The sequence below is a fragment of the Simochromis diagramma genome, unplaced genomic scaffold (assembly GCF_900408965.1).
Source record: "Simochromis diagramma unplaced genomic scaffold, fSimDia1.1 OVJJ01000205.1, whole genome shotgun sequence".
Classification (NCBI taxonomy): Eukaryota; Metazoa; Chordata; class Actinopteri; order Cichliformes; family Cichlidae; genus Simochromis; species Simochromis diagramma.
In genome coordinates, this window is record NW_024386782.1 from 8130898 (window position 1) to 8152495 (window position 21598).

Below are 21598 nucleotides of genomic sequence, written 5' to 3' on the forward strand. Positions count from 1 at the left end.
CGCTGTTTGCAGAGATGGACAAATATTTTTGTTGCTAAACATACAAATAGATAATTTTTTAATTTATTTTTTGTAATGAGCGCTTTTAACATTTAATTAAGAAAGTGGAGCTGAATGCGGGAGACGTTAACACAGGCATCATCAGCTACATGTTGATATTCATTGTCCGCTGATTTTTACACCCTGCACTCGGTAGGTCAGTGCAGCCTTTTGTTGCTGCCCTGCTTTGCACGACACGCCCGCCTGCTCCGTGCAGATGAAGCAGAGGAGGAGGCAGGGCTCAGTGTTTGGAGCTCAGTTAGGAACTTATTTGCAGATCCCCCTTCTCTCCCCCAGATCTCGGCTTGTTTGCCAACCATTCGTCACTCTCTCTCGGCTTGCTTTCGGTGGCTGTCTGCAAAATCGCGATACCTGCACTGAGTCGAGTCTGTCAGTCAGCAGCCGAGTGCGATATTTCTTGTCAGGGTATCGGCGCTGTGGTTGATTTTTATTGTGACAAGCCTCGGACATGAAATAAGCCTCGGCTGAATAATATTGCGTCTGTGGGGGCTGAAGTGGTCATCTTCGGAAAACAGTGGGGAGGGGGAGGAGAGCAGCAGATGGAGCGAGAGAGCCCGGTTGCCTAATGAGGTCTCACTTGTGGCACTGAGCGTGAAAGAGACCCTGCTTTCTTTTGCTTTCCCGCAAAAAAGGGAGCAGCCCTAAGATCTATTTCATGCTCTATTTTTACTCCTGACTTTTACTCCAGTATTAGCACAATGGCCTAGTTTTTAAATGTTTTAATAGTGCAAGTCTGTCTCTATTAAGGGGGGAAAATATGACAATGCTGTCTGATTGTCAAATGGTGAACGTGCTTAAATAGGAGAAGCTCGCACACACACACACACACACACACACACACACACATACACACATACATATATATATATATATATATATATATATATATATATATATATATATATATATATATATATATATATATATGTGAGTGTGTGTGTGTGCAACTTCTTTACTTGCTTGCTCGTTCCATGTACCCACACACCTGTTGTCTTTTCTGTGCATTGTCTAGTATTTGGTTTTATTTAGCTTTAACACCCCTCTCTTTTCCCACAGCACCCACAAACATCTTTACATAATGGATTCTGAACCACATACCCACACAGCCTGCTGAATATAGTCTTCTGCTCTTTTTTTTTTTAAGGAAAATGTTTTTGTTCATCCTCAACAAACTCTGATTGCTATGGTAACAAAATATATGTCCCTCCTCTCCGCCAGCCTTCATTCAGATGGAATTTACAGTGAAATAGTACTGTGGGAGGGGGCTGCTGCTGCTTATGCGCTCTTGGCTGATAATTTTCCAGCAGGTGATAAGACTGACTGATTCGTCTAGGCAGGCGAGCCTTGCTGCTGCACGCAGGAGTTTCGGGTTTAGTCGCGTTAAACGGGCTTCCTTTCGCACGGAAGCTTCCTTTCGTCAAGTTCGGGAAGATGCGCAAAGTTTGGAAAGACTTTCCTCGGATGTCTCCGTCTGATGAGCTCAGAGTAGTTTGTGATCGTGTAGCTGCTCCCGGTTTGTCAGATCAAAACGAGCTTGGATGTTGATAGAATATAAAAGGTTTTAACTCAGTGGATTTTTTTACCCCTCCTCCGCTGCCTGAGTTTACGGTAGAGACGCGCGCGTTAAAAGTTGCTCAGAGCGGACTGTTGGCGCGGTTTAACAGATGGGATAGCGGAGGTTTTGTTTGTTTGTTTGTTTTTTGCAGCTTGTGCACCTGAATCTTCATTAAGTGCATGGAAGATTTTCCTGACCCATAAGCCAACTGAATGCTATCCCCCCCACCTTTTTTACCCTCTTGTGGATATGGAGTGATAGGAATCTAACTTTCTGGGGAATCTTGGCGCTCGAAAAGCTGTCAGTGGATTGAAGGTGGATCTTTTTTCCCCTTTCTTTTTGTTTTAGCTCCACTTCACATTTGCCCTTTCCTCTTTTTTTTTTCTTTCTTTCTTTCTTTTTTATCTTATTTGAAATCGCACTTAAGTAAAACACTCTAAGCCGGTCGTCTCCTCCTCATCTCTCTGTAGAATGGCTCGTTTTGGAGACGAGTCGGTTCCCACCGCGGTGGACTCCGGGGATGGGGACTTGGAGCGAGGCGGTGGCGACGGGCAGGACCCGGCGGCGGCGGGACTGACTGCTTCCATGAAACAAGCCAAGGCGCAGCGGGCCCGGACCATGGCTCTGTACAACCCCGTCCCCCACCGGCAGAACTGCCTCACAGTCAACAGGTCGCTCTTCATTTTTGCAGAGGACAACATAATTAGGAAATACGCGAGGCGAATCATTGAATGGCCATATCCTTCCTTAAAGCATTAGAGTTCTGTTAAAAACTGTCTGATGAGTTCTGTTGTGAGTTTAGCACCATGGACAGCGACAGCCAGCATGTGAGCAAGTTTAGGAAAAAATCTAACTCCTCTTAAAGTCCACCTTCTAAATCTCAGTCCCGTCTCTGTGTGTTGTGCATGCTGCCATATACCCTACATCTCTGTGTTTAGCGTCTCCATAACCCACTTTATGATTTCCAGCTGCTCCTGAAAGCATCAAACACAATTCTGATTTCTAACCTGTTCATAATTCTGCTAACTAACTTAAATTCATCTGTGGGCTCCATTTTTTTTGTTGGCAGCAGCCAGAAAGTTAGCATGTGGTGATCATTAGAAGCAGCTCTGCTCACTGTGGGGGTGGCATGTAGGCACATCTCTGATGCCTTAGTGCTCATTGGAATATGAACCTGGCCATGAGTAGGTGTCAGTTCAAACCTACCAGGCAGCATTTCTGCGCTTCCTGCTGCAGAACTGGCCAACAGTTTCTCTCTTCTGAACTAGTGCAAATCTAACAAAGCTTATCTGGGAAGTTATTTATCCCATAGATACAGCAGCCATGCACAACCGTGCACAATCCCTTTTACAAATTAGTATTATTTAATTTTATTTATTTATTTTTGTATTTTATCTGTTCCAGTTTGGCTTGTTTTCCTGCTTCAGTGTTTTGATACCAAAATCAGTTTGGCAGCACCTCTGAGTTGCCATATCTGCCCACTGCTCCTCCTGTCTTACACCCCCTCCAGTGCCGCGTGCCAGTCTCCCACTGTTACCTAACCACAGGCTCTGTGGGTGTGTGGGAGTGGGGCTAGTGGTCAAGACTAGCTGGCCACTGACAGCATGGTAATGTGACTGTCGGTATCACCGAGGCAGAGGTATGTGGGAGAGAGCTGGCCAGTAGTACTGCCGTGGATCGTGGGCTGTGAGAGCATCACTGTCATTAGTGTTGACAGAGTGAATAAAGTTTCGAGATTTGAGGTTCAAAATTTACAGGAACGAGCTACACTGATTGGCGGTGCACTGATAGAGTGTATGCTGCTGCAAATGTATACCAGAATATTAGAATTTGCGCAAAATATCAATGACTGGGACATTTGTAGGTAAAAAAATAATCAGGTTAAATAAGCTGCACCATCCCAGCCTCCTGCATGTTATTTAGTCTTTATAACTACAGTAATCAATCGATTTAATTGATCTAAAGAAAATGATTTAGTACATAAAAATCAGTGCCAGCTGTTTTTTTCAATATTACAATCTTTATCTCACGGAGGGACAAATCACGACTGCTGACATGTTTTGCTTGCATTATATCCTGTAGATTATAAATACATCATTCTGCCTTGCAGACAGCCATTTGTTTCCATTTACTTGCATGCAACATTAAGATCCTCTAGCAGACTCCTGACACTCTCTTTAGTCCCGTTATCCATCACATTAATTATTGTCAAACGTCTTTAATGTAGCTTTGACAAAACAAGCTGTGAACTGCCTGGCTATAATTGATTGCAGTGTAAAGAGTTAGCTTCAAATATGTTTTTACTGCCTGCTTACTTCATATTCAGTGAAGGAAATCAATCACTGCATCATCATTTAAGTCATTTCATTAAATTATTCATGTCCTTTGTGTTTGTAGACACAAAGGACATGAAGCATGTTTGGGTTGACTGCTGTTGGCTGTGTAAACTCATTTGGGCTTTAGACAGTAGAAATTGCGGCAGAGGAAGAGCAATAGGCTGTTCAAATAACTGTTACTTTGAGTGCTACACTGATTTGGTTGTTGCTCAGTTTCACATATCATTATTATTATTATTATTATATGGTTGATTTGATTTATTTTTTGTAATTAATATTTTATTGCATTTTTATTGGAAAAACACCACCAGTCCAGTGTAAATACAAACCACATGAGGCAGAAATTGCATCAGCACGACAGTAGAGCAGTGGGGAGATCTGAACCAAACTAAAGAAGAGAGAAAGGGAGAAAATAAAGGGTGGCGGTGGTGGTTTATCTATGTGGGACTTAAGGATAGGATCCCAGTGTCCATTTAACTCTAAGTTTTAATTTGATCATTTTATTTTTGAAAATGTATGGATCCCACTTCAGGTGAAATCTCTCCACTTTATTCAGTAGCCTGTATGAGGGGTGATGGATTACCTAGAATGATCATCTTGGCGAATAATCTTGGCGAAAAGGGAATAACCGACCTCAGTCCAAAAGTTTGGGGTTTTAGGACAACTCCAAATCATATGTGCCCACCCTAGTCTGACATCCCTCTATAATCTATGTGCTCAGCGGTAAATTCGGTGTAGTAATTTGAATTGGGTTAGTTTTGTTCTAAGTTCCCTGGACATGGATTTGATTTGATACAACACATGCAGAAGAGCTGCTTCTTGGACAGAGTGATGTTCTGGCTATAAGCAGTGAGTGTGATTCGTGTAACTGGGCTAAAACTTGCATAATGACTAATACTTAACAGGTAACAGTTAACAGTTAGCAACAGAGTGGGCCCATTAAGTATTTCCCACTTTAGCTATTTTCATCCACTTTCAATGGCAACAATGCGGACTTGTCAATGTGAGTCAGTGTGGGTCCCAGAGGTCCTCATCTCAGCGCTCCCTTGTGAGTCAGTGACCCCATTTCACTCATGGCAGGAAAATTAATAATGAGGAGCGCCGACCTCATGGGAACTCTGAGAGACTGAAAGTCACAAGTATTGGGGTGCATACAGTCACACGCAGCGTATGCCACTGCTCATGACCATATTGTGCACCCCTTGGGCCCATGCATGTATACAGGTGCAGACAGATGTTTCACTCGCAAGAAAACTGGCAATGATCCGCTCAGGTCAAGTTGTGTTAGTTTAAGTTATGTTCATATTCTGCATTTAAACCGCTAAATTTAAAATCACTGATTTGAAGGAAAAATGGTTTAATATTAATATTTTAGAGCCAACTACGCACTGTTTTTACAGTTGGTACATCTGTGATTTTTCTTATTTATTTTTAACTTATCAGTTCTATGGATAACAAATCAAGCTGACTGATACTGGATTTTTGAAACAGTATCTATTACAAAGCATGTTTGCTGCAACATGTGCAGCAAAGTGTATCTCTCATAGGTTGTATTATTATACGGTCTTTACCTTACAATAAAAAAGCACACTGAGGCCAATGTTGCTGTGATTTGGCACTATATAAATTGAATTAAATAGGACAATATGACACCGACCATATTATGTGCCAACTTTTGTCTAGTCTGACTCTAAAAAAAATCTCATGACAAATTTCATAACTCTTTTTTTTGTCCAACTAAGACTTCAAAAAGAAAGTATTTAATGTCACAAGAGACAAAGAAAAACAGCAAATCATCATTGCTTGTGCGTGTAAATAATTTCTATTTTGCTGTTGATCTGCTAATTTCTTTTAAATAAGTTCAGTTTGAAAACACCTTCAAACACGGGATTTAAGCCTTCAGTACCTTCCATTATCATTTATTTGTACATTTATCCTCTAAGTATAAAGGTGAAATTCATAATGGATGAGAGTGACTTAAATGTAACATTATTTTCATATTAGATACATATCACCTCTTATCAGAGCTGACGTTAATGATCATTTAGAAACTGATTGCTCTCTGAAGTTCAACGTGATAACCTCACAGGGGTCCGCATCGGTCCAAAACTGCTTTGCAGTCAAATAAAACAGAAAATTCAAACTTTAGAAAAGCAGGAAGCATGAGTGACCTACTTTCTTGAAGAATGTCCTAAATGATTAAGCGATTATCAAACTTGATGTTGAGTCATTTTCTGTTGATTGCAGATGAATGTTGGATTGCTTCTGGCTTCATTTGGAAAAGCTCGCTCATTAAAACCTCACAATGAATTGAATTAGCCTAAAACTGAGCAGTCTGAGGAGCAACCTTTCTTTAGTTGCTAGCAGATGATGTTTGAACATGCGTGTTTGTCATACAAAGACAATGTGTAACGCGTGCTGTGTCGTCCGCTGCGGCGTCGGCTGTTGTTGGCAGTGAAAGGAGCCGCGGGAACTGCTGCCTGTAGTTTGTGCAGTAGACCACTCAGGCCAAGGTGACTTCACAGTGCTCTCATTCCCTCCCTAACCTGATCACTTTCTCTTCATGAAAAGCACTTTTAAAAGCAGGTTGCCATGGTTACCGCAATCTCTCTAACAGATTGCTTCCAATACCAGAGAATATGAACCATGCCATTATTCATCTGTCATTTAATCATCCTCATGCATCCGTCTAGATTTTTTTATTTTATTTATTTTACCTTCCACTGAACCACTGAACCTTTAAAATATTCGCTACGATGTTTCCAATAATTGCTGCGTGTGTGAAAAACTGTGATTGCTGTCAGTGTATTTAAGCTGTAAACTCCAGGAGAACTTAACTTGTCTTGTGTCATCAGCTTTATCTGTTTTTATGTGGCGTCTTTGTCCTTGCACTGTGAAGAAAAAAACTTTCCTTAACTTAGCGGCCTTTACACCATTTGAGTACATGATCCTGGCCACCATCACCGCTAACTGTGTTGTCCTGGCCTTGGAGCAGCACCTCCCCGGAGAGGATAAGACCCCCATGGCAAAGAGACTGGTGAGGACAAAATCTGCTGTCATGACACACGACACACACACACACACACGCATGCATGCACGCACACACAAGGGTGTACAAAATGTAGCCTGTATATAAAAGATGTACACAGCCATCACGCTCTCACCCACTAGCTTTTAAAATCCCATTTTATGCCTTAAGCTGAACATTTCTGGCTGTTGCCGTTTGGGTGTTTTGACACCATACATCATAAAAACACGGGCAGCTCTGAAAAAAACAAAATTACAAGTTAGCCATGTTCTAAAGCTCTAAATTATGGTGGCCTTGTTTAGGACTGCCACATGGATTGTGTAGCCAGCTAGCTGTGATTATACTGTGTAGACTGGTGCTAAGGGCGCTGCAGTGATCTCCTGAATAACAAGGGTCACTATATTGCCAAAACCTCCACATGGGCTCTGGTATAGGAGTAGAAGAAGTTGAAATCTGAAACAAAAAAACTGCAATTTTTCTTCCATAAAGTCTCATCTTTTCAAGCTTTTCCAACATGTTTCTGTATAATCTGGAAGTCCCAGAGCCCATGTAGTGATATGTTATTGAAATGGAAGTAACAGCTAGCATGACTGTGTCATCAACATGGACATGGTGGCTGTACTACCTTTGCCAAAATCCTTTAGACATAATTGGATCTCTGAGAAGTGGGTGATGTTTTACTGTGCAGTGTGAGCCGTAGAGCTTTTCCACTTCATCCACACCTTCCTCGCTGAGATTATTACTTTAGGAGCAGGAGGCGGAGGAAGAAAACAGTTTTTGGAAATGGTAATTAAGGTTTCACCAAACACACTTCCCCCACTTCACTCCCCTCTCCCACGTTCTTTTTAAGTCAAGGAAGTTTAATTTCAATTGTTTCCATTCACTCTAAGACACGAGGTATAAAAGAAGCATTGTTAAATATCTTATTCTTCATTCTTCTGTCTGTCTGTATATTTGTCTATTTGAAAGTGTAAAATGACTTTTCTGAAGACCCTGCTGACCTATATATGCATGTCATTCCTGCAGGAGAAGACTGAGCCATACTTTATTGGGATATTCTGCTTCGAGGCAGGGATCAAGCTGGTGGCACTTGGTTTTGTTTTCCATAAAGGCTCCTATCTAAGGAATGGCTGGAACGTCATGGACTTCATAGTCGTGCTCAGTGGGTGAGTAACATCAGTTGGTCTCCTTGACGACCTGAATTTTCAACAAAGTGAGAAGTCTTTGTCTCAAACATTGTCAAGTTATTACTTGCCAAACATACTGGCGAAATCTGTTTTTGGAGGAGGAAGAAATATCACTTCTGAACATCGCCATAAACTCTCTGACTGGGAGCCAATCAGATCTGAGCAAAGCAGGGAATTTGAGAAGCAGCCGAAGTTTCTGCCTGTGTTCCCATCTTCTTTTGAAAATGGTTAAAACAGAATTTAACAATCCCGTAGGTTTATGTAGTTAATGTAACCAGATTTCAGTATTTTAGCTTTTCTTTCTGTCATCTTGGCTTAAAATACTACATCACGCACAAGACTCTTCTGCTGCAGCTGTTGAGAAGAGACCAATCATGGGGTAGCAAATGAATTATTTTTGATGGTACAGCTGCGATTGGAGCGTGAAATTGAAAACATTTAACCCATAATATGACATTAAACTCACATTCAGTATATGAACTGTAACAATAAGACCACCTTAATATGGCTCGTCCCTAAAAAAAACTGCTTCCATCTGTGAGGTATAGACACTGGACTCTTATGGGTGTCCGCTGGTGTCTGGCACTAGCACACTGGCAACACATAATTTGGGTGCATCCCAAACAGGCGCGATCAGATTGAAATTCTAAGATTTTGAAGGTTGGTTCAAAGTCATCCTCCTCGTCATGTTCATAGAGTCAGAACAGGTTTCTTGAGTAGGTTTTCCATGCTGGGGAACACTGTCCTGCTTGGAGGTGCTGAGAGCTGTAAGAGCTGTCTTGGTGCAGTTTTGGTAATATGTGCAAGGTTGTGATGACGTCCCCAAAAAACCTTCACTTCATAGCTGAATGATCGGTGTTATTCACCTGTTAGTGCTTTGAATCTTGCAGCTGATTGGTGTAAAGACTGCAGATGGAGTTGTTTTTGCGGGGGGGGGTTTCAGCACTGTCGTGTTTAGTTTGCACCTGTCCTGATTTAATTCCACTTGGGGTTAACGATAAGGTTGTTTTTTATGTACAAGGCTTCTATCTTTTACTTTCTACGAAAAAAACAGAGATTTTTGGCTATTTCTTTGCTATTTCTTTTAAGATTAACTGGAAAGTTTTATGCGATCGAAGTTGAAGAAGTGAAAGTCAGTGTGAGTTAAGATCTGCCTGTTAAAAGGGAGTTTTTCCTTCCCACTTTCGCCAAGTGCTTGCTCGTAGGAGGTTGTCTGATTGTTGAGTTTTTCTCTGTATTATTGTTGGGTCTTACAATAGAAAGCACCTTGAGGTGACTGTTGTTGTGATTTGGTGCTATTACTTAAGAGTAAGTCGCATAACATTATAAAATAGATAAAGTAACATGGCTTTAACATCTGGAAACAGGGGTGCCTGATATGACTACTTTAGACTTCTTGATTTGATCAGTCTATTGAAAATAAAACCACAAAGTTTACAGCACACCGGCTCGATCGATTAAAACACAGCATAAGAACATTTTATGGAGATCTTTTTTGGGGTGGACTTCCCTTTAGTCTTTGGATTCATACTCCATTTTCAAGCTTCCTGCAGTCTTTTTTCTTCTCCTGTTTGTCTGTCTGGATACTTACCAAACATTTTTCAAGTCTGCCATGAAGGACTCATGTAAATAATAACATTAATGAAGTTGCCAGTAAGTGATTTCATTGATCTAGTTTGAGTGTTTCTCCAGCACCTAGTTACATATGGACATTTCAGGACCTCTCGATATCAGGATTATAATCTTACTATAATAAACCAACTCCTCCTACTTGATCAGGAGGTGAGCAACAAAAATTGGCACACAGGTACATCCAGTGGGAAAAATTATAGTTCACTGGGGGTAGCATGTTGTTAGTCCGTTAGCAGCCTGTGGGCAGCTTCGGACTTGCCTGTCTAACCACAGTGAGCGTCTTTTGTCAGGGGTCAAAGTCAAAAATATGTGGTACAATCTGTCTGTGTGCTACTTTTCCTTGTGTTATTGTTGATACATCAGGCAGCTGCGGAGAACTTACAACAAACAAAGAGCTAAATGGATACCAGGTGTTCAAAGAAATGAAAAGTGCAGCCACTGTATGTACTTTGTTTTTCCCTTCCTGCTCTGGACCACTTGTCAGCAGATCAGCTTTTGACTGTCGCATAGCATCTTCCATGTCGAACAATTTGCAGTTATGATTTTGGAGAACTAGTAGTTGAACAATAAATACCTCCCCGAATGGACACTACCGCTGTACTGTAAACTAATCATTAATTAATTGGTTCTTTTGCTTACCTTTAAAATCTAACTTTGGGAGCTGCTCTTTCCACATCGCCAGCTGTTACTTTAGCTATCGTTGATTGAAGTCGCTTAATGCAACTGAATCGTCTATGGTCGCCACTGCCTGTGTGGACACCTGTTAAGAATAAAAACCACAACATAAATGCCATTTCAATTTACAATTGCATATTGACAAATGTGTTATTTACACCAGCTAAAGCCCTTTTCCTTACTAGGCTAAGCTAGGAGTTATCTAAACAGAGACTAAAATATTCTTTTGTTATCGTTCACATTGTCTAACAGTCCTAACTGTACATACTGTACATGCTAACTACCTGTTCCACTAGCTTTAGAAGGTATTATATTACCTTGCCATTAGCAATAGCGCTGAGCAGCAAAAGCTCTGACTTCTAGCGGGAATTAGATTTAATGTCCAGGAGTCAATGCCTTAGTAAGTACTCTAATGCCATGTTTGCATTTAACATGTATTGTGTTTAGCTAACTGACAGTGATTTAAAATCAGAAGTTGTGGTTATGTGCCTGATGATGGTTAGTTTAGCTAGTTCACTAGCTAAATGCTTACCAATGCTAATATAGTATTTATAGCATCTAGCCACCGCATCCCCTTCTTCCACCTATAACTTTACATTTTAAAATTTTGCTTGGCACTACCAGGTTGGGACATTTTCTAATTTTTTCTGTGTGTGTTTCTATGTGTGCGTTTGACTAGGTTTTAATCACAAATCACACCTTTTAGTGACAGAGTTCATTTTTACTTACAGGCGCTGGCTGCTGAAGCAGAAGATTGATTTCAGACACCTATTGTCGAGTTACGTTGGCGCTTTCATGTAGTTGTTTCTGTTTATGTCAACATTTATTAATACCTTAAGCTGAAAGGCTTTAAATCCCACCGTGCTGCAAGCCTGGGTGACATACAGTAAGGAATGGTCGACCGCTGGGCTGGTCTTCGATTGTTGTTGATATATTTGTTTTTCCTAAGCACGTACATCTTTATACTCCATAGATCCGCAGGAAAACATAACACAAAGAAAAGTGTGTGTTTCCACTGCACAGTCAGGCTCTGCAGTCAGGAATAGGTGGGTGGATAAGTGGATTGGCAGTTGTGTCTAAAACCTTCTTTGGTTCGCCCCCAGGACCTCTGTGAATTAAATGTGAATGTAGCGCCGGAGATGTTATGCAAAAGCAGAGAAGGAGTGGATGGATGGAGAAGAAAGGAGACAGAAAACAAGCGGTAGAAAAAGGAAGATAAAAAGAAGACAGACTGTAGAAAAACACCAAGAGTCTTAATTTGTTCCCTATAAAACTGGCTTTAGTGAATTAATCATGCGGGAGTTGCCCATTGTTATTGCTGGTATGCTGTTTATGGTTAAGTGTACATTATTTTACATTCAGGGAAGATTGCTGTTGGCATGTTGACATCTCATTTCAATCTGACACCCACATATTTTTTTTCCTCTGTGTTTCTTATTTCTCTCTCTCTGCCTCTTACATAAAAGGGACATCAGCATCACGTTTACATACCAGTTAAGGCCGGCATAAATGCTCAACAGCTGTGTTGCTGACTGAGTTTCACAGAATTTGCAAGGTCAAAGCGTTCACTCGGTTTAAATAATTCATCCTGAGCGGTACTGATTGCTTTCAAATTCTCTCGTTGGGCATCTGTAAGAGTTTGCAACAAATTATGTGCTTTAACTTTTTCATTAAGAGACTGTCTGGCTAAAAGAAACAAAGCGCTATCTGACTCAGGAGCTAAATGTCAGTTCAAAAACATATTTTTCTGTTAGTGGAGTATGGCAGAACCAGGGATTATCTGTTATAGGACATCACAGGCATGCAGGATAGTCTAGAACTTAAACCTTAAAGCACTAACTTAAAGCACTGAGCTAAACATGCTTGGACGAAGTCTAAAAAAGATGTAATTATGTAGCTGCCAAGCAGGTTTCACAAATTCAGAACCTTCAAACAGCTACAGAAACCATACCAGCAGCACAATTCACGTCTCTGTTGTCTCTTCACACGTCTCTTCAGTATTTACCAGTTATCGTTGCAGCAGAAAAGGGTGACCACAGCTGCATTTTATTTTATTTTGTAGATTATCACTTGAAGCTCCAGTGGTGGAGTTTGTGTACTGTTCAGAGAGGTTATTACTACCAGACCCAACTATAGTCAGCCTGTTCTGTACCTAATATCACAGAATTATTGTTTAAATCTGAAAGGATGTGTCTTAAACACAGAGATCTCTGAAAAACAATTGGTGATTCATCTTTAACCTGTTGTACTTTTCCTTATTTTCTGTCAAAGATATACTGTTAAAGCCGTGGATGTTCATATAAACATGGCCAAAGTTTCAAGTATTGTATTTAAGAAATCTCTCAGGCTTCAGAGTGCTTTAAATATCCTGTTCAGTAAGTTTTTTTTCTAATCTTGGCTCTGTATGATGTCACTGAGAGGAGATATTTCTAATATGGTCATCTCATGTACACAGTTTTGACTGTGAACCCCAACTTGCTGTTCAAACCTTCTGTTTGTGTGGGGCAACCACTCAGAAGAAAGTTGGTTTAAACAGACAGTTTTCTGACAGTGGATGAACACAGGGACTACCCATCACCCAGTCAATCGCACAAAGCAACTTTAATAGAATCCAAGAATAAAAATATGGAGCTGATAGAGTCCCCTTTTACTGTAAAGTATGAAATATGTAAAAAGTATTTCCAGAACCTACTTTTATTTTATACAGTGATAATTATATAACTATAATTAATCAATCTGGATGAAACCTACTATAGAAACTGCTTGGGGTACCAGGATTATCAGTATCTATAATGCTCATTGGAATTATTTCTATGACACTGAAATCATTACAAATTATATATATTATGTGTAACAGATGATTTCAAAACAAAAAGTGACATTACATGTATGTAGGGAAGGTTTTTGCCAGTTTTTGTAATTCACTGAGCTTCACTGTACTGTTGTTTCATACCAGGTCTGAGCACTGCATGAATGTGACCATACAAAGGATATTGGCGGGGTTATAGGATTTATTTCATAGTGTTCTTATACGCCAAAGTGTAGTTTACAGGGATTAGTGATTCGTCTGTTGCTTTGTATCTGTCAGATGGACAGTAGCAAACAGTCCTGGCTGTGATTGTGTAGGTAAACTTCTTGTGTCTTTCCCTTCTCATTATGTGTTAACCAGAAATATCCTCTGTATCTACTGGTTAAATGGTGTCAGTTCAAAGTTGAGGACGAGCAATTTTATTGCTAGTCATCACTACAAGTCCCTGGTGTTGCATGGTCTCCTGGTTTCACCCTTAGAGAGGACTAACGTATACGTGGGAAAAACGTGTCTCTCCAGAATGAGCTGCATAAATTGTTGAATGTTTGAAAAATAAAATAAAATCAGAGGGAGTGGAATGACAAGAAGCGATGTTGCCAGACTTTTGACTGACGTTAGGAACGGTTGGCACAACACACCAGAATCTCCGGCTGAACTGCGGGCTCTCAGCAGCATTGTGGGTAAAGTGAGTCAGACTAAATTATAGAAGCACAATGCTGAGTCAGTGGAGTTCTCATTTACTTAAGTACTGTACAATTTTGAAGATAGTTGTATTTCACTTTCATTTTATGCTATTTATTAGCACTCATTCTTCTACTCCACTAGACTGCAATTCACAGAACTTTGTTGTTTTGGGGTTTTTTTTTCTGCTTGTTGTTCTCCCATTAATGGGCTTATAACCGTGAAGCCGTATTGTGTGATGCCACCGACTGCTGGGTTGGAAAATGCCAGCTCAACCTCGACCAGCACGTGCAATAAAATAATCAGAAACCAGTCACAGGGGTTCTTGTGCAGAACGAGACGTTTCCTTGTGATGCGTTTAGCAAATTTAGCTGAGTTTTAAAGAGGATCTGCATTCCTCCCCCGACACTGTTAAAGAGCAACAACAACAGACTGAGGAGTGATGTCTGGTTAAGAGTTTCTGTATGATCTCACCTGTGCAATCACTGATTGGACATGTCGAGTTACTTTTAAGAATGTGGCATTTTGTGTAGTTTTTGAGAACTTCCTGATTGAAGTTAAGCTTTCAAATCATGTCACTTACAGTGTGTTCAAAGTTGTCAGTGTACTTTGTGCAGCTAACAGATCTTCTGTGTTACCAAATCCAGTTGTGGCTGGAATTGGTAACGGACGACCTGGTTTCCTGCCACCTATCTGACACATTTTCTGATGGCACATATGCCGCCCCCCTCACTCGCACACACTCCGACGCTCTGGCTCTGGTGCCACAGCACAAGTAAGTCAGACTTAAAAGAAAACACACATGTGTCATAAAGGCCCACTGGGAATATAATCGAGGCCACTGGGCCAGCGCTGGCGGCATTCATTTCATTTCATATTAATGCATTGCTAGAAGCAAATCTGCTGGGACACTGAGCTCAATTAAAATCCCTAATCTGAGCAAAGAGTGTGTAGCAAAAAAAGGACAACAGCTAGAATAACTTACCCACAATCCAATTTAAATCACTGGGATTCCTAAAATGGTCAATTATATCCTGCAGCAAACAGATTGGCACAGGTGGACGCGATGCTTTGATTAGCAGTGAAATGACTCTCAGATGAGTTAGGCGTGTGTGTGTGTGCATGTGTGTGCTTATTACTCTATTTCTGAGGTCACAGGTACAAATTGTTGCCAGTGAACCTGTTGCCCTCCTGTTGGTAGATTAGTTCTGACAACTCCCTCGTCAGTCATAATGATATTGATCCCAGCTGTGCCTGCACTCATACCTCTGCGAGTGTGACACTTTGCTAAAATTGTTGCTCTTTAGACAGGATGAATAATACAGCTGGGTGGGAGTTGGGAGTGATTCATTATGCCATCTGGCACAGAGACAGACACACGGGAGTGAGACAAGTCATACATACATTTAGCGTCTCTCCCCCATCAACCATTTTCTGCACACTATCGCTGCTCAACTCTCATCAAGCACAGTGAGCGCAGTGATGCGTGGAGCTAAAAGATTTAGATTTTATAAGAAGCTCAAAAACCCATTTGCTATTATTTGATTTATTTATTATTTGATTTACAGGAAAGGGCCACAAAGGTGAAATAATAATCTAGAGGTAAGGGTTAAAATGGGTTAGGCTGGTGTGAGCTGTTTCTAGAAATTTACACCAAAGGATGCTCATTGCAAAGTGACATTACGAGAAGTACTGGATTAAAATTCACATATCTAACATCAAATTAATGAGGTTTTGAAGAACATTTCATAATGATACAGCAGTACTGTCCTGGTAAAATAGAGATGTGTGACCATAATGTACTTCATCATATTTATGAAAACCAAACATAGCACATCATCACAAACACCTCATAGCAACTGCGAGGCACGGTGGGGAGTGATGATGATTTGGGGTTGTTTTGCAGTCACAGGGTCTGGGCATCTTCACTGAGTCGACCATGAACTCTTCTGTATACAAAGTATTCTAAAGTCAGATGTGTCTGACGGCTAAAGCTTGACCAAATAAGATCACACAACAGGACAATGATCCCAAACACAGCAGCAAATCTACAACAGAACAGCTGAAGGAGCCAGCCCAGACTTCAATCTGAGTGAAACGCAGTGGTGCAACTTTAACAGAGCTGCACATGAACAAATAGCTACAAACCTCAATGAGCTGAAGCAAAATGCCTCCACAGCCATGTGGGAGACCTATAAAGTCACACTTCAAGCAGAATGTGGTTCTACAAACTACTGAATGGGGGGGGTACTTTTCACACACTATGTTGTTCACATGTTGTTCTTCACCTCAGGTTCTATTTACATTATTCAGGGATAGTTTTATTACATCATATTATCTAAAATCTTAGAGCTGACAGAGAGTATACTGTTTTTACTATCTTAATGTTTAAAAAAGGCAATCGGTGCATTTTTGCAAAAGTTTCAAATCGTGGCTCATTCACTGAAGGGGCCTCCTGGTGCTACAATGACTAGATGGGGCATTTGTTGTTCTCTAGAGTTGTGTTTGAGAGGTTTTTTCGAGCAGCTTCAGTTTATTCACTCACTGTTATAAGGGTGATATCCACTCTCTAAAGCACAGATTTGATTAGGCAGAAACATGATTGTTAACATTCGGTGACGTTTTGTCAAATCTCACTCTGGGCTGGTGACGAGGAAAAGGAGACTTATCGTCTGTTATCCTTCTGAACAAATCTGATGGTAGCTTTTCAAGTACAGTATCGACCAGTAGCTGAGGGATTAGGGGGTAAACTTACAAGTAGTAGACGTACCAATGACAGTCTAGTCCTGGAGATCTGGTGCCGATTTGCTTGCTCGGTAATGTCGGTTGTGTGTGTGTCTGTGTTAAAGGTTTGGTGATGTCTACCTTCGAAACTTTGGGGTAAATTTCAAATCGGGCACTTGCTGTCATTGGCTCCAAGAAATAATTCAGGAATTATGAGCGTCCAAGATCCCTGACAGCATCACGCGGTGTAAAAGAGCTGCTGCAGTGGTCTCAGCCTCTAATTTCACTGATAATTGAATCAAATAAACAATAGCTTACGGTCCCAGGTGGCTTTTCATTGGGAAAACATATACTCAACCATTTATTCTATGACTAATTATGAGTACACTTTATGTAATCATCCCATTTCAGCAGAAGAGTATTAACGCTGCCATTAGACACATAGTTTATGTTTCCCCAGATTTAATTCAAAGCCATTAATTTGCTGATGCATTATGTTAATGTTGATTCAGCTGCACATTGCCATCTGCGGAGCTGTGCCGAACTGGTAAGCAACGTGATGCTGCTGATTACTGTAGTTTTTGGTGGTGTTCTTCGTGTAGGTGGAGGTGTGTGGGAGAGGCTGCATTCTGTGCATGTAATGAATTCAGCCTCTCCAGAGCCAGTGTGGTACAATACTGTGCAACAGTGCTTCACTTAAAGAGCCTCTGAGGAAGAGATTAGCCTCTCGGTGTGAACACAAACCCGCTTTTTATACTGTCACAGAGTCAGGTCTTTAGAGTGCATGTGTGCAGCTATTCCACCTCTTTTATTATCTTATTACATCACTGATAGCTTTGCTACATTGATGATATTTTTCCATTTCATTAACTCAGATGGGAATTTTCTGCTGTATAAACAGGGCAAATTATTGATGTTTGAAACAATTCAACCAAGGACACTCGAAAAAAATGGAAACTTTAAGAAATTATCATTATTTATTAAAAAGAAGAATACTAAGAGGTGATTTAAAGCCTGTTTTCATTGTAAAAGTTAGAGTTGGGGTTGAGCTTTGCTATGTCTCCTTTATCTTTGTCAGGAACCAGACACGACCGGCTCCTGACAGAGTTGCAAAGATGTAGTTTTTTTGTTTTTGTTTTTTTTTTAAAGAATTTTGAGTTGATCCAAAGATAAAAAACCAATTGTATGCACCCTCAAGACATTTCATTAGGTACATCCTTCTAGTACTGGGATGGACCTCCTTCAGTACAACTTCGTGGCACGGATTCATCAAGGTGGTGAAAACATTCCTTGGATATTCCTCAGTATTCACAGCTGCTGCAGATTTGTTGGCCGCACCTCTATAATATGAATCTCCTGTTCCACCACAACCCAAATGTTATCTGTTGGATTGAGATCTGGCTACTGTGGAGGTTATTTGAGTACAGTGAACTAACTGGCATGTTGAAGAAGCCAGTCTAAGATTATCTGAGCTTTGTGACATGACGTGTGACCATTAGAGGATGGGTACCCTGTGGTCATAAAGGAATGGAAGTGGTCAGCAACAATACACAGGTCGGCTGTGGTGGTTGAACGATGCTCAGTTAGTTCTAAGGGGCCCAAAGTGTGCCAAGAAATTATCCTCCACACCATTACACCATCAGCAACCTTTGATTCAAAGCAGGATAGCCCTGACCCCACCATACGAATGGCACAGCAGAAATCAAGACTCTGCAGACCAGGCAGTGTATTTCTGATCTTCTGCTGTCCAATGTTGGTGAGCTGGTATAAACTGCAGCCTCAGTTTTCTGTTCTTAGGTGGCAAGAGTGGCACTCAGTGTGGTCTTCTGCTGCATTCAGAGATGGTCTTCTGCTTACCTTGGTTGTCATAAGTGATTATTTGGGTCATTGTTGTGTCGCTATCAGCTAAAAGCAGTCTGGCCATTCTCCTCTGATGTCTAGCAACAACAAGACATTTGCCTAGAGAACTGCTGCTCACTGGATTTTTCTTTGTCTCATCATTATCTTTAAATCCCAGAGACGGCCATGTGGGAAAATCCCTGCAGATTATCAGTTTCTTAAACAGTCAGACCAGCTTGTCTGGTACCAACCATGCCAAGTTCAAAGTCTCTAAAATCACCTTTTCTCCATTCTGATGCTCAGTTCGTGGTTTTCTTGACCACATCTACATACCTACATTCATTCATTTTCTGCCATGTGATTGGCTGATTAGTTACTTGTGTTAACAAACAGTTAGAAAGGTGTATTTAAAGCCATGACACTGAAAGCTGCATACTAAACAGTGGTGGGTTGCATGAGTTATGATTGTTTTGGGAAATTCTACTTCTAACAAATATTTTCCAAACCAAACATATGAAAATGACCCCCTATGAATGTGCAGGGATGATTCACAAGCTACCACAGCAGATTGAATATTTGCTTTAATTTCGAGAGAGCCTGAATCGCTGTGCTCGAAACGCAGCCTTGAAGGTTCTGCACCCCTGCCTGCCTTTGTTCACTCTGTTTGGTTTGAAGGCTATTTCCACAGACTCCCACTTCTGTTCTCCCGCTCCGTCTCAGTGTCTCTCGCTGTGTCATCTCTTTGTCTGACACACTCTCTTGCTTAGTATGAACATGCTCGCTATAAAATCCAATTAACACTAATAACTACGCCCTGTAATAGCGATTGTTTAGTATCCTCGTTAGCGCCACACGTTAATGGAAAGGAAATAGATGCTTTTTGTATCTATTAGTTGTTGTTTTTGGTATTTAGTTTAATTGAATTTAAAATCCCACCTCTGCTGCCTCTGCGTTGTTTCTATAAGTCTCAATAATGCTTCAGACAATTTAGAAAGCATTACACGATGTCAGGCTTCTATACAATTTAGTGTATGCAGTAGTGTGACACACCTGTAATTATGTGCTATATAGCCTCTAATGATCACACAAGTGCCAAGCCACCAATGCTATTTCAGTCCATTTCTTCTGTTTGCCGTTTAGATGACACACAGGAATTCGAACTGCAATTTCTGTTTATTTTCTCCCAAGTTAAACGTATTCAGAGTGTTTTGTCCAGATTAGTTCAGTCATTTTAAATTGTCTTAGTGGATCTGTTAATGTCCTTGTGATGGCACGACCACAGTGATAGTGCCACAGTGCTGATGATAAGCAGGTATCATGTTTACCATCTTTGTTTGTGTACATAGAACCTCAGCTATCATTGTATATATTGTATTATCTTATTTATTTTGTATTTCTTGACTTTATATTCTGGTATACTCTTTTTAATCTTCTGCTATCTGTACCTGAGCTGTGGTAACGCACAAATTTCCCTACCGTGGGATCAATAAAGTCTTATCTTGTAAAAATGCTAAAAATTCCGAAGGAAATGTAGTTTTTTATTGTTAGTTTTGTTAATATCTAGCTATAAATATATATTGTGAGCTTCTTTTTGTCAGTCAGTTGAAAACCTCATTATGCATTTAAAACAGAATGTGCTATAAAATTGCATTATAAATTTTAGATGGGTAGTGGGAGCGGTTTGCCTCCAGGGCTTTCTAAATATCATAGTTTCAATTTTTACCTGCAGTTTGGTTAAATTTAAGCTCCGAGTGCTTGGTTTCTGTTAGCAAAACAGGGTTTTCCTCTTTAAACAGATAATATAGAGCCTGGCAGAAAACCTTGAGGCAAACTAGTTCTGTGGGCTTTTGTAGGCTGACTTACGTCAACACTTAATGTTTCAGTTGCATCAGCTTGGAGAATTATATTTTAGTGGCTTTCAAATTCATTAACGTTGCACCAACTTGGTGACAAAACTGTCATATTGCTGCTGTTATAATAATATATAGTATATTCATATTTGTAGTTAATGTCCAGAGAGGCTGACCAAAACTCTCCTCTGTTTCTTGTTGTTTTTAAAGCGGGAACTTGGATGTTATGAGTGTGCGTGTCGATCTCAACAGCATTTTTACACCTTTAACAAAATAAGCTTGCTCCAGCCTCCAGATCATTTCCATAATTTGAAGGAATTCTGGTTCCAGCTATTATATATTATACACTGTGGATACATCACAGATCTAAGACTCTGACAGTCATGTCAACATGCATGACGCTGAGAGGACATGCAAAGTCCACACAGCCAGTGGATTTGAACCCAGGACCTGCTTGCTCTGAGAGCACAGTCTAAAGCGCTGCACCACCCAGAATTCTGATTCCTTAATTGCATAAAAGCACATCAGCTCACTCTCCAAGAAACAGGCCAATAGTATAAATTCTTTTTTTCCCACCAGTTTTGCTTTTTCTTTATACTTAGTGATCTATCTTGCCTATAACATGACAAAATGGTTTCTAAATTTCTTATTTTTTCCCTCTTTATCATTCTGAGCTGCTGCATCCACGTGGAGATTTTACATTTTGGCTTTTATGCACCTGTTACTTAACATCTGCTCAACAGTATTATATAATTTTGTAAATATATACTTTTGCTGTAAAATAAACCCATTGTTTCAAATATGAGCACATTCAATTTAAAACAAATATAAAACTATGCAACCAGTTGGCGACTTCCTGCTCAAAGAGGAATCTTAGTTTTTATAACCCTTGGCCGTTAAAGGCTGATGGGGGTATTGTCGTCACCCCGCCGGGTGGGAGGGGAAAGTTTGTGGTCGCAAATAATATGAATAACTCAAGAATGACGGAGTTTAAAATTGATGCCACAGGTGCATCTACAAAAAATCCTCTTCCTGAGTGGTTTTGTTTATGTTTGGTGTTTGTTTTTTTGTTTTTTTTGTTGTTGTTGTTTTTTTGCAGATTTGTGACTTTCATGTTTCAGATCGACAAACAATTTTAGTTTTAGACAATGATAGCCCAAGTAAATCCAACATGCAGTTTCTAAATGATGATTTCATAATGGAAACAAAGCTATCCAAAGTA

General features: G+C 40.3%; 1 protein-coding gene across 9 annotated transcripts in view; it reads left to right on the plus strand.

The window, feature by feature from the left end:
• The window catches only part of cacna1eb (calcium channel, voltage-dependent, R type, alpha 1E subunit b), a 69973-nt gene that overhangs the window by 7650 nt on the left and 40725 nt on the right, over nt 1-21598 (plus strand). For 8 of the 9 annotated variants that reach the window (XM_040020681.1, XM_040020709.1, XM_040020673.1 and 5 more), the window contains exons 3-5: nt 2086-2352; nt 6883-6988; nt 8006-8145. In XM_040020681.1, the coding sequence (XP_039876615.1) occupies nt 2086-2352; nt 6883-6988; nt 8006-8145 (513 nt within the window). Of the gene's footprint in view, nt 1-1040; nt 1931-2085; nt 2353-6882; nt 6989-8005; nt 8146-21598 lie in introns of those variants that run through there. The other variant, XM_040020742.1, reaches the window with a different exon arrangement.